Source organism: Doryrhamphus excisus, linkage group LG23 (assembly GCF_037039965.1).
Source record: "Doryrhamphus excisus strain RoL-2023G ecotype Guam linkage group LG23, RoL_Dexc_Guam_v1.1, whole genome shotgun sequence".
Classification (NCBI taxonomy): Eukaryota; Metazoa; Chordata; class Actinopteri; order Syngnathiformes; family Syngnathidae; genus Doryrhamphus; species Doryrhamphus excisus.
Genome location: NC_136379.1, coordinates 1,895,595 through 1,911,652, shown reverse-complemented (window position 1 = coordinate 1,911,652; position 16,058 = coordinate 1,895,595). Strand labels below are relative to the sequence as shown.

The window sequence follows — 16,058 nt, the reverse complement described above, 5'->3', positions numbered from 1 at the left end:
TCTATTCATCAAATACAGTAAAAATTGGTATATTTCAGACATAGTTGTTAATGGTGATTAATCATGATTAATGCATTAAAATTGGTGATTAATTGGTGATTATTTAATTGGTGATTATTTTTTTTGCAGCCCTAGTAAATAGATTTATAAAATTTTATTATGTGATTTTTAAAAATATATTTCTCTACAATGTCTGGCGACACTAGCTAGCATTGTGATCACTGCCACTTCAACTCCAGTTCTTAAAGATCTAAATGGAGGGTTTGAAAGGCTCCATTAGAGGAGGATACATACTAATATATATCAACATTTATATTTCTATTCATCAAATACAGTACAAATTGGCATATTTCAGACATAGTTGTTAATGGTGATTAATCATGATTAATGCATTAAAATCAGTGATTAATCTGATTACATTTTTTTGCAGCCCTGGTAAATTGATTTATAAAATGCTATTATGTGATTTTTAAAATATATTTCTCTACAATGTCTGGCGACACTAGCTAGCATTGTGATCATTGCCACTTCCAGTTCTTAAAGATCTAAATGGAGGGTTTGAAAGGCTCCATTAGAGGAAGGCCAGGTATGCTGATGAAGCTTTGATTGAAGACCGCAAGCCACAAAGCCAAATGTCATTAAGGGGCGGGTTGAGGTTTTCCCAACCTCTTGTTGCACAGCCTGTCTGCTGCATTTTAATAACTGATGGCACTGGCAATAAAGAAGACTGTCACAGCCATGCATGCACGGCACCTGTGTCGCCTGAACGCATATGTCCTGAACACATGTCGGCTTTGCGCATCTTCATCATAGCTTGATGTTTTGCCAAACTGTGCAATCATTTGGACGAAGAAACGACATGAAGATGCACTGCAAAAAATATGATGGTTCATATGTTGTTTTTACTTTTCTAATGTGCACTCCATATTGTTCCCTTCCACCACAGCCTGAAATAGAACACGTAGGGCATGGAGGACACACACCATTAACCTAACAATTTAGTCCCCTGGAGATTCAAATTGCTTACATGTAGCCGGAGGGCTTTCTTGTGTTAAGAATCTATTTTCCACATGCTAAAAGACAGATAGCCCACATGTAATCTATATGCACTTGTAGTGACTGTTAACAATTGGCAAGAAAACAAGTCCCCAAAGGGCATCGTAAAACACCATCAATAGCGAGGCCTTCCATTGCTTTGCTTTGCCAGCACACAGCTTGCACTGAATTGTGCATGGATGGAGAGAAACATACATTTTTTTAACAGTAAAAGTCTGAAATATACTCACATAGATTCTGCGCCGTCTTGGCATCCAAAATGCGAAGCTCTTTGGCCTTTTTCTTAAACTGCACCATTCTGTCCTCGATTTCATCTTTCATATCCTTCCTCACTGTGCAGGAAGAAAGAAATATATAGTGTTAGCAGTTTTTAATTCATAGGATCCAGCAATAGTGCATCGCTTTTGGCATTGGCTGCTTTGTGAGTGTAAAAATGCCATATGCACCCAAATACTGTATAAGAAAAAAGTCTGACATCCGTAGTCTTACATTGGGGATTTAGAGATTTATACAGGAACTAGTGGTAGTTGGGAGTAATGACAATAGTTGGGAGTTATTTTTCAACTTGAATAATTATAGGGAGTGCATGAGAAAACGTATCGTACCTCATATGGTATCATATCCGTATTTTCCAGATCGTATGTCGTACTTTTTTCAATAGTTTAGCTGATCTTCTAGTCATGTGCCATACGAGAGGGCGCTTCATGCTTATGAAGTATGGATTCAGTCATGTGGAAAGAGACTGGGAGCTTGCTGAACTTGCTTACCGGTGACTTGGTAAATGGACTCGTGTAACTGAATACAGTAACTGTTAATGTGTTACGTTAGCAAACCGGACACCTATTCAACCTGGTGTCTGTGTGCTACTGTGTGGTTGGCTAACTTGCGTTTCCAGATTAAAAGGTCTTGTTTTTGTCTTGGCGCTAATTAGAGACCCCGGCAGTCATTTGCTTTTCAGGACCACAGACACGCCGACTATAGGTGTTGTTAATCCAGTCTGTGGAGAATATACCATACAGTCTACGACTGCCCCCAAGCTGCTCAAAGTCTTTCCGGGACAAGGATTTGACATCTTCATGTGATGTTATCATCTGAAAAGAGGCATCTGTATGGCAGCAGATTTTGTTGATAATCATAACAACTGTGCAGGAGAAGAAGAAGAAGGAGGAGTCATCTCCCAGGAGGAGTCTCCCAAGAAATTTAGAACAAACAAACTGTTCCCCGAGCACCCGCGTCTCATGTTTGAAGAAACAATCAAAGAGGGAACATCTCTTGGGTAGCCCAACAAAGTCTGAAAGCACCTGCCTGCCTAACTCCCCAAAAAACCATTTGCTGCCGACACATGGTGTGAGGGAGGAGAACATTTATTCAAATAAGTAGCGCTAAAAGGATGGACAGACAGCAAAGTATTATTGTACGCCTGCTACAACATTCGCTTACAAACCTGATTGCCATGTATACATTACTGTAGGGGTCCTAATCGCTCATTCATCATTCCTATAGTTGCATCAAACCAACATGTCTGCTTTCTGATCGCAGAATAGATACGACTTAGCTTCCTATTTGCCAAAAGTTTTTGTTTGTCTTTCAAAACATTCCAGCTTGGGGATGCACAATTCTGCCAAGCGAGTTTAACCTGTCCAACAGTGTCGACCCGTAACATCTGATCACTGTCCTCGCCAATATTTAAACGTGATGGATGAGTTGCCCGGTGGCTAAAATCTAATACTGTGACAACAAAGGCATAGCACATGTACGGATGTGATGTTTGTTAAAATAATCCCTGATAAAATCCATACAACTGATTTGTACAATATTGACTCCCAGTGTTACACTGAGACACAACAGCATGCCATCGCATTGTTGTTTCGATTTAACGTTCACTATTATGCATTCATAATTTTTGGGTGCAAAACGATTTGAGCAAAACAAAACAAACCAAACACAGAGCTAATGCATGGTCAAAAATAGGCATGACGGCAGTCTTTATTATTTCTACACCTTGTTTTGTGTATCTATTCATGTACTTCTTCCTCTTTTTCTTATTCCACCTCATAAAAATATATAATAAATAAAAAACACGTTTACATTTTCTGTGACTTTCATTTCTCATTGAAAATGAACCGGCAAATGATTTGTCACCCCCTACTGGTGGAAAATAATTTAATATTTACCATTACTGTAAAAATGTGCTTATTCTACCTTATTTTACCTTATTCAGGAGGTAAAGTGGTTCCTCCCCGGCCCGATGGCTTCTGGTTTAACACTTGATCCTGCCGTAATGTTGTTTTTTTTTTGTCCACTAATTCCTCACACATTCCTCAAGACCATTCCAAAATCAGAATGTTCAGCTTATTCAGGACATGTGCAATGGACATATGGTCCAGCAGTGTCGGAGAAAGGCTGAACAGAGACAACAAAAAGGAGAAAGTAAGCATGGACCAAAGAAACTGTTGCTAAACGGGGAGGTATTTCTGTAATATGGAAGTGCTTTGGTTTTGTTACAGCACATATGGACCAAGAGACCACAATATGCAAAGTTTGCAAAAATTGGGAAAATATTCACGAGGGTTGCCGGAGGATAGGCTGGAGCCTATCCCAGATGTCCTCGGGCGAGACCCTGGACTGGTGGCCAGCCAATCACAGGGCACATATAGACAAACAACCATTCACACTCACATTCATACCTATGGACAATTTGGAGACGCCAATTAGCAACCTAGCATGTTTTTTTTTGGAATGTGGGAGTCCCTGGAGAAAACCCACACATGCAAACTCAGACACAGAGATGGCCGGGGGTGGGATTGAACTCGGGTCTCCTAGCTGTGAAGTCTGGGCGCTAACCACTCAACCGCCGTGCAACCTGGGAAAAATTTGTTCTACCATTTCAAGCACAAACACGGAGTTGAGTATGAAGAGTGTGACATGAAGTCAACAAAGTCAACGTACTCCAAATTCAAACCAGACGTGTCACGTCGCACGGACGTAGCAGCATGGCACACGCTTTCAATCACTTTTTTAATCAGTCTGGCAATTCACAAGCGTCTTACGTGCATCTGACACACGTCGTGTTTTGACGTGACGCAAAAGGTACACTTGAAGTCTATTTTTGATGTGTTTACATGTAAATTCAGCAGCATACAAGTAGGAGAAACACGGGTAAACAGCTTCTGGAGTCAAAATAAACCAGCGCTCATTGCAACACAGTCAGCTGGGATAGGCTCCAGCATACACCCACGACTCCAGTGAGGTTAAGCGGTATAGAAGATGGATGCATTATTTACACAAGTAAATTTATAGAAATGTTCTAAAAGCCACCTGCATGATCCACAGAGGCATGGAAATAAATCCACACGGAGAAACCTCTGGTGAGTGTAACTGTAAACTGTAACACATCCTATTAACTGAGGGGGTGGCAAAGCTTCCCCGTGCCAAAATAGAGTCACCAAATTAACAAGGATTACGCTGAGAAAATAAATGAATGTGAGCACAAAAACACACTTGGCTTACTAAGGATCAATTGGCATCCGTGGAACGCCTTGTGGGCCTTGGACTGAGGTTTTCCTTTGGGAACTTTTTCAGTTAACAACCAGTTCCGATGACACTCCAACATTTTCTTTTGGCCCACGCTCTTCTGTTCTGGTTGCCTTCCATGTGATATGTCCCACAAGAGCAAGTCCATTAAAACCCGAGGCATTACCAAGTTAAACACTACCACATGTTCACTTCCGAACATAAGACCGAACTTCCACCAGTCGACACTGAGTGGAACTCTGAGAAACTGCAGATGACAGGTCCTATATAAATACATGTAAAAAGAACGGTAATGGCAATGCAATGTGGGGGGATTAGACTGTAACATCTGTTTGTCCTAGACCAGGGGTCTCAAACATGCGGCCCGCGGGCCAAATGTGGCCCGCAGGACACTAGTTTGAGGCCCCTGCCTTGATATGAAAGTTTAATGTTGGTGCGGCCCGCGCAAGTTTGATATGGATGCTGTATGGTATCATGTACCCAGAAAAAATTATTACGTTTGATTCATGTTCATGTTAAAGGTTAAATAACTGTTAATAGTTATCCTCCCTATCCGTGTGGAAGTGGTAAGTTTTTGGCTATTTAAGTTTAAAGGAAATAACTTGAAGGCTACCGTTTAGGTCGCTAGCTCTCTAGTTTGCGAGTTAGCATGTGTCTCAAGACCCCGCAGTTGCGCAATATGTTGTAAATAAAAATAACAGAGCGTATAACAGAGCGTATAACAGTATAACATTTATACGACTATAGTCGTATAAATGTGACTATAGTCGTGTTTTGTCATGTCTACAGGGCTCTAATAATGCTTTGTTCATTTTAATCTGAAAAAAAATAATTTGTCTCAAATTCTCAAATTCTCAAATTATTAGAGACCTTTAGACATGAAATAACCTCTACAGTCACCTTTATATTTGTATCATCCAATATAGTAGACATCCATCCATCCATTTTCTCTACCGCTTATCCTCACTAGGCCTGTGGGCATGCTGGAGCCTATCCCAACTGTCTCAGGCGTGGACTGGTCGCTGACCAATCACAGGGCACATATAGACAAAACAACCATTCACACTCAAATTCATACCTATGGACAATTTGGAGTACCCAGAGAAAACCTAGCTGTGTAGCCTGTGCACTAACCACTCGGCCACTATGGAGTATAGTAGACATAATGAGACATAAATAAAATAAATAAGACATAATATGCATTCAAACATGTTAACGTTGGTGGAGTTGTTCCTCTGTTACTTCTGGTTTGTGTGCAGTACTTCCTGCGGTGGCTATTGTCCCATCTATATGTAACACAATGTGTCTTCGGAATGCCTTACAATTGTGATTCAGTTAATTTAGCCATAAAAAATATCTACAATTTGTCTCCAAGTGTGCATGTGTGTGTGTTAGACAAAGCTACACTTAACAAATACAATACATCATAGAGGTTCTAACAAAACATCACATACTATGACACCAAAGCTGCCTAATCAAGCATGTACTTGATGCAAATGTTCTTTACTGTGCAGCTTTTGGTTCCACGACGAAAATACCAGTGTGAACACTAAGCACCAAAGTGCACACCAAGTATCCTTTTTGATTTCCAAGCCATACCCAAGTATGGAGCCGCAAGTTCCAGTAAAGTGCACTAATTAAAATGGAAGGCACATCATAGGTTATTATTTCCGCTGTGTCATAACTATAATTGTCACAGCCACAATCGCAACAGGTTGCATAAGTGACCAGCTTAGATGTACCACAAAAAAGTGAAAGTATAAACCTAAAGCATGCCTGTGGGTTTATTTTATATTTTAAATGCATTAACGTATTACCTCCTCCTCCTCTAGGGAAGGTTAACCGATAGGTTGATCCAATTTGTCTGTCGAGCCGTGAAAGGACTTAATAAATACTTCACATTTCTACGTTGGAAAATGTCAAGGTTTCCTGAGAGATGAGGATGTCGAGGAGAAAGAGGAAGAGGGTGAGAAATGACTTACGTATTTTTCTTTCCCAGCCACGCTTGTTAGTGCCAATAGGTTTATCCTTGGCAATCAACAGGAGGATTCATACGTACGTACGAGCAGTGTGCGTGTTTAAGTCTCTTAATGCAGCATGATTGAAGCCTAAAGGGGGCTCGCTACCTGTCACTGATTCTTTTGAGGGAAGTCTGGTGTCAGAGCTGCTGGATCATGAAGATGGATCATGAAAAGAGGCACATTTCAGTCCAATTGGAACTTACGATATGTCTTACGTCTTCTGCTTTTCTTTGCAAGAATGGTAAAGGTTTGTACCGATACTGGGTGTCTGAATTAGCAGAGATGTCAATCAGTAGTGCTACGTAAGTGCACTTTGTGACAACAATGGCTCAAAAGTATGATTATGTACTTTTGGCCCTGGTCATTGGCCCTGCTAAACAGAGTTCCCTGTTTAAGGATACCACTCTAAGCTTTGATAAAAGCATCATTACCCAAAGTGACACTGAAAAATCTGGGTGTGATATCGCATAAGCACATTAAGAATGTTACTAAAACAGCATTATTTCAGCTTCGCAACATGGCAAAGATACGGCCTATTCTATGCACTTCTGATGCAGAGACCCTAGTCCATGCATTTGTCTCGTCTCGCCTTGATGACTGTAATGTGCTGCTTCTGGTCTTCCAATGACAATTTTCAAAGCCTACACTTAGTACAAAATGCTGCAGCACAACTTCTTACAAGGACGCGTAAGTTTGACCATATTTGTCCAATACTAGCCAACCTGCACTGGTTCCCAGTTCATTTAAGATGTGACTTTAAGGTTCGACTTCTTGTTTACAAAATATTATGGGTTGGCACCTTCTTATCTGGTTGACCTAATTGTACTCTATGCTCCGTCTAGAAACCTACGCTCAAAACACGCCGGTCTTTTGACAATCCCGAGAGCCAGAAAGAAGTATGCGGTCTTTAGAGCCTTAGGGCATTGGAGGGGTGGCTGTTTGGAAGTTGCCCTGACTCAACTGGACAACATTTAACGTGGCCTACCTCCATGTGGAGGCGCTGCAGCAAAGGAATGTTGATCACCCCAAGACCAACTCTCCTGATGGCATTCCATCTTGGACGTGGACTGTTATACGCTCTGTTATTACTTAATTGTCACATGTTACCCTCTCGACATCCATTGCGGCCTAGTCATCCTAGAAGGCGGATTCCTCCATCTGCGGTCTGTTCTGAAGGTTTTGAGTTTTTCCTTGCCCTGATGGGGTTTCAGATCAGGGATGTCGTCTATCATCTACTGTTGTCTACCGTTGCCTGCTTGTTAAGCTCTTTGAGGCTCTTTTGTGATTAAGGGCTGTATAAATAAACTTGACTTGACTGTTGTATGTACGGTAAGCCAATAAAAACCGTACCGTACAGTATTGACCCTGACTACATGTTTTCATGTAACATGCTGTTAAGTAATCACTGGTGGATTCTACAATCAAGCAATTATATATTTATTCGCTCCTTCTTACCCATCTGTATATGAGAAAAAACATAAGCATTTGGTTACCAGGAGGTCAGTATTCCATGTACACATACAGTATAAGCAACACTACTACTACTACTACTCTTTGTATCACACTTTCAAAACATTTCTATGAATTTGAACATTTTGTGGCTACTGCTGGTCCAAATGAAGACCGCCCGAACTTGGCACCCATTACCCAGGTGCCCAAAACGAGAAGTGCACACTATCAGTCAAGCCTTGAGTCTAGTAATGCCGAAATTGGAAAGTGATCATAATGCCCACCAGGCGTCTGAGATGTGATGATGTTCAATGCGTGGTTAAAAAACACCTGGTGGCGCCAACACATCTTTATATATATATATATCGGTGTCGTGTGCTAATCAAAAGCCATTGCGCCAGCGTCAGACTCTCAGTAGGTAGCGATGGATGAAGGGAAAGCACATGTGGGCAAACACGGCCCCGGTGGCATGTGATCTCGCTCTAATTTATTTGGCGTGGCCGCATGCATAAACAGACACACTTTGGCACAGATCTTGACACAAGAATTCTCTGGCTCCACTGGTAGCATTCTCACTATGCTGGACTCCAAAAACGTGGACAAACAAAGATGTACTGGTCGTATATGCCAAGGCTTCTCAACCGGTCGGTCTGAACCCAACATTTTGACAACTATATGACATTTACCACTGATAACATGATATTCAGATGAGCTTCTTATGGACAAAGCTGTTCCTCTGCACTTTATTAATTCAGTAGAGGCAATTAAGGAAGAAAAATGCTGAAGGCACACAAATGCAGAAGACAAAGTTTGGAAAGCCTTCAACCGGGCGTGAATTTTACAAAAGGTCAGTTGTAATGCATCCTATTGACCCCAATACAAGATGTTTGTTTCCCCTAGAAAACAGTCTGAAAAATACGAGTTTTTCACAGTAATGTTCAACACTGCAAACATTGGACATGCAGTCCTTATTTTCAAAATGCTCTTTTCACTTTTTAAATTTTTTTCAAATATTAATATTGCATATATTATATGACACTACAGTCACTGCAGATGCTACAGCCATTGAGACGTGCAATGTCCTGTATCTTGTTGGCTATAGAAAAGGCTTGCCTCAAAATATGTCAAGCTTAACATGCATCATGTGTGTACATGGAATGTACATTTACATATCTAATTAGTTCATTCATTAATTCATTTTCTACCGTGAGGGTCACGGGGGGTTCTGGAGCCTATCCCAGATGTCTTCGGGCGAGAGGCGGGGTACACCCTGGACTGGTGGCCAGCCAATCACAGGGCACATATAGACAAACAACCATTCACACTCACATTCATATCTATGGACAATTTGGAGTAGCCAATTAACCTAGCATGTTTTTGGAATGTGGGAGGAAACCGGAGTACCCGGAGAAAATCCACGCATGCACGGGGAGAACATGCAAACTTCACACAGAGATATCCGAGGGTGGAATTGAACCTTGGTCTCTTAGCTAGCTCCACCCTCGGGCATCTCTGTGTGGAGTTTGCATGTTCTCCCAGGGCGTGGGTTTTCTCCTCCCACATTCCAAAAACATGCTAGGTTAATTGCTGACTCAAAGTGAGTGTGAATGGTTGTTTGTCTATATGTGCCCTGTGATTGGCTGGCGACCAGTCCAGGGTAAACCCCGCCTTTCGCCCGAAGACAGCTGGGATAGGCTCCAGCACACCCGCGACCCCTCGTGAGGATAAGCGGTAGAAAATGAATAAATGAATAGTAAAAAATGGCATATTACAGATATAGTTACACATTGTGATTAATCAAGATTAATTAATTTGAAAACTGTAATTAATCCGATGTTATGATTTGAGGTTAAAGTTCAGGAAATTCCCCACAAGCCAATAGGTCCTACGGGAAGGTCTTTGCTTCCAAAGCCCCTTCAAAACATTAGCAACCACATTTTTATGATGAGTATCTTTATTAGTTGTGTGCTTCAGGGTCCCTGTTCATTTCTTCAGGGGCAAACAAAAAGGAGCCGAAGAAGTCCCTCCTACCCATCCCACCATGCCAATACTCACAGTATCTCCTATATACATGTCTTCCCACCATCCCTCCTCCTGGATTAAAAACTCTTAATTTGAAGTAATTGCACAAACTAATTTTGTTTTCTTCATGTCTCTGCATTTCTGCCTGTTTTTTCCTCGGTGGCCTCGTAAACACATTTGCAAACGGCCTTTAATAAGCCGGCCTTGTGAGGGTTGGGGGGCCTTTAATGGACACAGGGCTTGTTTGATAAGTCTCCACTTCATCACGGCCTTTATTAATTAAAGTTTATATTACATTAGAAACAAAGTTAAAGCTATTTGCTCCCCCATTAATGGGTTCATGTAACTGCATATCTATGCGAAATGAATTGCCATCTTGCTTCCTGTACTGTAATTTTTTAGAAATATGTTGCGGAAATTACTTGTAAAATTAGCAACGGCATCAGATGAAGGTTTTTTATATAAAATATATATTCAACTCAATTTCTTCATTACAAATCTGCTATTGTCATTGTTTGAAGGTCACGGCGAGGCATCATGAAAAAAAAAGACTGAATGTCTGCATATTATTAATTTTATTATGATGGCCTTGGTGGCGGGAGCTGCTCTCAAAAGAGTACTGATTAAGTTTAGTCATATTTATTCATTTTAATTTATTTGATGCCACAGTTAATTTAAATATCCAAGGACAACATTTATGAATTTTTGAGTTCAAATACATATACACACACAGACACACAAACACAGGCAAAGCTCCGACACAAACTCCATGTTAAAGACATAAATAATGCGTTAAGACCAACTGATACATTTCAAAAGGTTTCCGAAGGCCCGCATGCGAAAACACTACTTTGCATATTATGTAATGTCAAAGTGAAATCTTCAGTGAAATACGACGCATGCAACAGCATGTTTACATGTTTACAGCATGTCATGCATAGCAGAAAAGTAGCACTTAATTTTCTCAACTCCACCTACCAGCATCGGTAATCGCACTTCATTGGAGTGTTTTTATTAAATTATCGGTTACACATATTTTGACTCTGCTTCCGAGATCAAGTGGCCGAATGTCATTTATTTTTTTTACATCAGTTCAATGGAAAGAAGTCTAGATGGAAATGCAAAGACATCTTCAAAGACATATTGCAGCCAAGAGCTTTGTAGGACTTCAGTAGGTTTGCCACCAGCTGCTTATAATTATCTACCTTGTAGTTTCCAAAAAACATTGATGCTACCGTTCATCGAATTTCTCTACATGCATGCATTTTGTCCACTTCCAAGAGAGAGATTTGTGCAAATAAAAACCATTTATTTTATGTCAAAACTCTAGACCAGGGGTCGGCAACCTTTACTATGAAAAGAGCCATTTTACCCAATGCCCACTGAAGAAAAATAGCCTGGAGCCGCAAAACATATAGTATGTTTAAAACAACATTGGAGGGAATTTGGGGGTATCAAAGTAGTTCAGATAAGAAAAGACGAGTTGGAGTACTCTTGCTAGTTTTGGAGATAAACTTACATAAATGTATGTGTAAACTACTGTAAACGTAAAAACAAGTTCCCATGCCGCTGTTTTTAAATTATCTCGAATTTATTTTTTAGATTTGTAGGTAAGTATTACTTGTTTTTCTTCATGTACTGAACTGGATAGCAGTCAGAACTCACTCAGGATGCATTCATGGTCTCAGACAAAGTTGGATTTTTTAAAACTCATTACAAAAGACGTGCATTTTCCCCACTCGGGTGTTAAAAATATTCAAGCATCGCAAAGGGAGCCACAATAAAGAGTCTGAAGAGCCACATGCGGCTCTGGAGCCGCAGGTTGCTGACCCCTGGTCTAGATGGAAATGCAAAGACATCTTCAAAGACATATTACAGCCAAGAGCTTTGTAGGACTTCAGTAGGTTTGCCACCAGCTGCTTATAATTATCTACCTTGTAGTTTCCAAAAAACATTGATGCTACCGTTCATCAAATTTCTCTACATGCATGCATTTTGTCCACTTCCAAGAGAGAGATTTGTGCAAATAAAAACCATTTATTTTATGTCAAAACTCTAGACATAATAAAATGAATATATTGGAATGTGCAGACAGGTTTTCAGATAGAACCGGTTGCTCGTAGGCACAATGTATGTTCTGATAAATTACCATCATTTATCATTGTGCACACATTTCCTATTTGGACCCGATACTGTACTATATCTTGGAAATTATACACAATCTGCACCTCTGACTTACTTTTTTTCTTTATTAGTGATCTAAACCAAGAAAAAAATACTTTTGTTCCGGAAGCATTTTGCTTGTAGACCAGTGTTATCGGAGCTGTTATAGGATTTATCTGTATTACTTCTTAATCCCTCGTATGCACCCCTACTTGACATATAGTGTATTTATTGTAGTCAGTCCTCCCACCAGTTATTCGTGATAAAAAATACTCCAAATATTACAGATGGCCAAGCCCACAATCTGCTCATGCATTTAGAAATGCTTATTCAACACAATTGTTCCTCCCACCAGTTTACACTAATCACAATTCCCCACAAGTTATTCGTAATAACCACAAACCTGCAGCATAGCAAAACTTAGAATACGCTACAAACAAGCCTAAAATGAGCATAAACAGACAGCCTGTAACTGAACACCCCTTCAGTATGCAGTAGACACTTGGCCCGGACTAAAAGACAACAGCACCAGCCTTGGAAGCCGCGTCAACTCGTGTTTATCCATCGTCAAAACACCAATGATGAGCTGGGCCATGCTAAAATGTGTGTCTATTGTGTTACTGTCTCCCTTTGTGTGCTTGACAAATGAAGTGTATATAGCAATGTCGGGAGGGGGCCGGGGGACGAGGGGGGGGGGGGGGGGGTGATACAATGGCAGCAGGTGCACTGGGATTGCTAATATTTGCACACCGCCTTCTGAGGCAAACAAGCATCTATCCCCTCACTGAAGAAGGGGCAACAATCTACTCATAAATGGCTCTGTTAGTGTCACATAAATCCTACATCCCCACCATGCCCCCCCAACCCTGACAATCCCCTGCTACACACAATCGCCAAGGTGTATCTGTGACATTGTGGAGGTCATGACAAATTCTCCGGTGTGAATGTGGCGTTCACAAATGTGTGCTCATACTTGCAGTTTAAGCCCCAGTCTTTTACCTGCACTGATGATGATGGATGTATTGGTAAAGGGGAACCTTTATTTTAGTCTCCAGGCAAATGGATTGTGTTAACATACAATGGAAAAATAAACACAGGTTACGGTCAGGTCAAAACTTCACAATAAATCAACCGCTTTGACATCAACTCTAAACACACAAAAACAAACCCCAGTGGCCAACAAATACAGAGGAAGATTAATACGCTGTATATTTCAGTGTTTTTAAGTCAACCATTACACTCATACCATAGAAGTATATTACAGTATATTCCCAAAACTTGCTGCGTGGTTATAAATTGGTTTTCTTGTTATCTCCAACTTAAGCGTAAAGGGACGCTTCCTGGGTGTATGTGGTGAGTTGTTAATAATACCACAACACGGTTTCTCCATCAACACATTTGCAGAAAATAAATACAACATAATGCATTTATGGACACACGGTAATTTGCATCATACATAACTATACTGTATTCATCATGTATCAAGTAGAATACAAAAAGATTGTTTGACACAATACAGTAAAGTCTCGTTATATCGATATCGGTTATAACAAATTACTACTTATTACGATACTATTTTCATTTCCCGGCAAATTTCTAGTCTTTTATGATATAATTAGTTCCGTTAGTACGATACCCGGTTATTATGATAATCCGGTTGCTACGATTTCCTTTTCATCTCCCGCCAGCCAATTTGGTCTGCTTATATCGATACAAAAGCAGCTTAAATCAATCTTTGCTTAAGGATTTCAATACCAAAAAAGAACACGGCGAACGGCTGCTTCCAGTCAACTTTATTTTTCACACTTCCACCACCAGAGCACAGCACACACACCGATTCCCGCACTTCCTGGTTCACAGGTCATGCTCAACCCGCCCCACATAGCTGGCCAAACACATGCCTGCAACAGAAGAACCAACTGACATAGCATACACACCTATTCCATTGTATTTGTACGCTATTCCAACAAGCGTACAAATACATGTATTTAATTGTGTTGTATTCAGATATCTTTTTATCGCTTGCAATAATCACTGTTTTTCATATGTACATGCTGGCGAACGCTGTTGCAGGCATGTGTTTGGCCAGCTATGTGGGGCGTGTTGAGCATGACCTGTGAACCAGGAAGTGCGGGAATCGGTGTGTGTGCTGTGCTCTGGTGGTGGAAGTGTGAAAAATAAAGTTGACTAGAAGCAGCCGTTCACCGTGTTCTTTTTTGGTATTGAAATCCTTAAGCAAAGATTGATTTAAGATGCTCGACATTGTTCGATAGTATAGAACAATGTCGAGTGCATTATTGCCCACTTTTAATGCAGTTCGGCGCAGGATCGGATATATGGATAGTCCGGTTATATCGGTATTTTTTCCGAATATTTACTGTATTTACTCTGTGATAAACAATTATCAAGGTTGATGACCATCTTAGATACTGTCGATAGTATATTCCCACAGAAATGTTTAAGACTTCAACAAACGACCAAGTCGGACTGTGTCAGTGTCACCAATCAATAAACTGTTTCGGGGGTTGAGGCACCCCCAAAGGGGGGGAATTACATGGTTGAATAACTCTGAGCGTCTAGCAAACTAGGCCACTACACTAGATAAGAAGATGGACTAAACACATACACTCAAAGCTGAAGAATGTACTGTTAATGGAGAACTGGCATCACACGTCATTGTAATTGGTTCTGAACATTATGGTAATGTTATCTCCACATCATTATGTGGCCTTATTTAAACAAATGCACAATAAACAAGGTACCACTCTTCTCTCTCACTGTAAAGCAGTGTCTGAATCCACTCTGAAGGAGCTGGATATTCTTCACCACTTTTCCATCCGTTTCTGCTACTTTGCTACATCTTTCTCACTCTGCTTTCAATCTAAGGTCCAGCAATAACATACTTACTTACTTAAGAACTTTATTTATCCGATAGGAACTTCATTTGTGCAGAGCATCAAAGCGTGTGCAGTTCATGTACCAAACAATATGACATAAAAACACATACAGTCAACAGATACAAACAATCAACCATCTATTTGCAGAAGAAAGGCTGCCAGCACGATACCACACATGATAAAAACCAGTGATAAAGAAACAATGCTAAAAAATATGTATAAATAAATAATACTCGATAAACTTTAAAAAGTGTCAATCAGTGATAGTGAGCCACGTACAAACGGATAGACACATGCTTACTTAATATGCACACACATGAAAATCATGAATTCATGAATACATCAAACTCTCCATCCCCAAAGTTCGTACCGTCTTTGGACACAGCGCATCCGACAAAACTCTCTAAAACTTTCAGCCTTCACATCTCTCATGTTGTTGTTTGGTGCTTTTGTATGGTATGTATTGTACATACAGTAAAGTCTCGTTATAACGAATTACTACTTATTACGATACTATTTTCATTTCCCGGCAAATTTCTAGTCTTTTATGATATAATTAGTTCCGTTAGTACGATACCCGGTTATTATGATAATCCGGTTACTACGATGCCCTTTTCATCTCCCGCCAGCCAATTTGGTCTGCTTATATCGATACAAAAGCAGCTTAAATCAATCTTTGCTTAAGGATTTCAATACCAAAAAAGAACACGGCGAACGGCTGCTTCCAGTCAACTTTATTTTTCACACTTCCACCACCAGAGCGCAGCACACACACCGATTCCCGCACTTCCTGGTTCACAGGTCATGCTCAACCCGCCCCACATAGTTGGCCAAACACATGCCTGCAACAGAAGAACCAACTGACATAGCATACACACCTATTCCAACGAAGACACAAGCGTACAAATACATGTAT

General features: G+C 40.5%; 1 protein-coding gene across 6 annotated transcripts in view; it reads right to left on the bottom strand.

Moving 5' to 3' along the window:
* The window catches only part of diaph2 (diaphanous-related formin 2), a 388,637-nt gene that overhangs the window by 170,046 nt on the left and 202,533 nt on the right, over positions 1–16,058 (bottom strand). For all 6 annotated transcript variants that reach the window (XM_078788633.1, XM_078788638.1, XM_078788637.1 and 3 more), the window contains one exon: positions 1,287–1,388. In XM_078788633.1, coding sequence (XP_078644759.1) covers positions 1,287–1,388 — 102 coding nt within the window. The remainder of the gene's footprint in view (positions 1–1,286; positions 1,389–16,058) is intronic.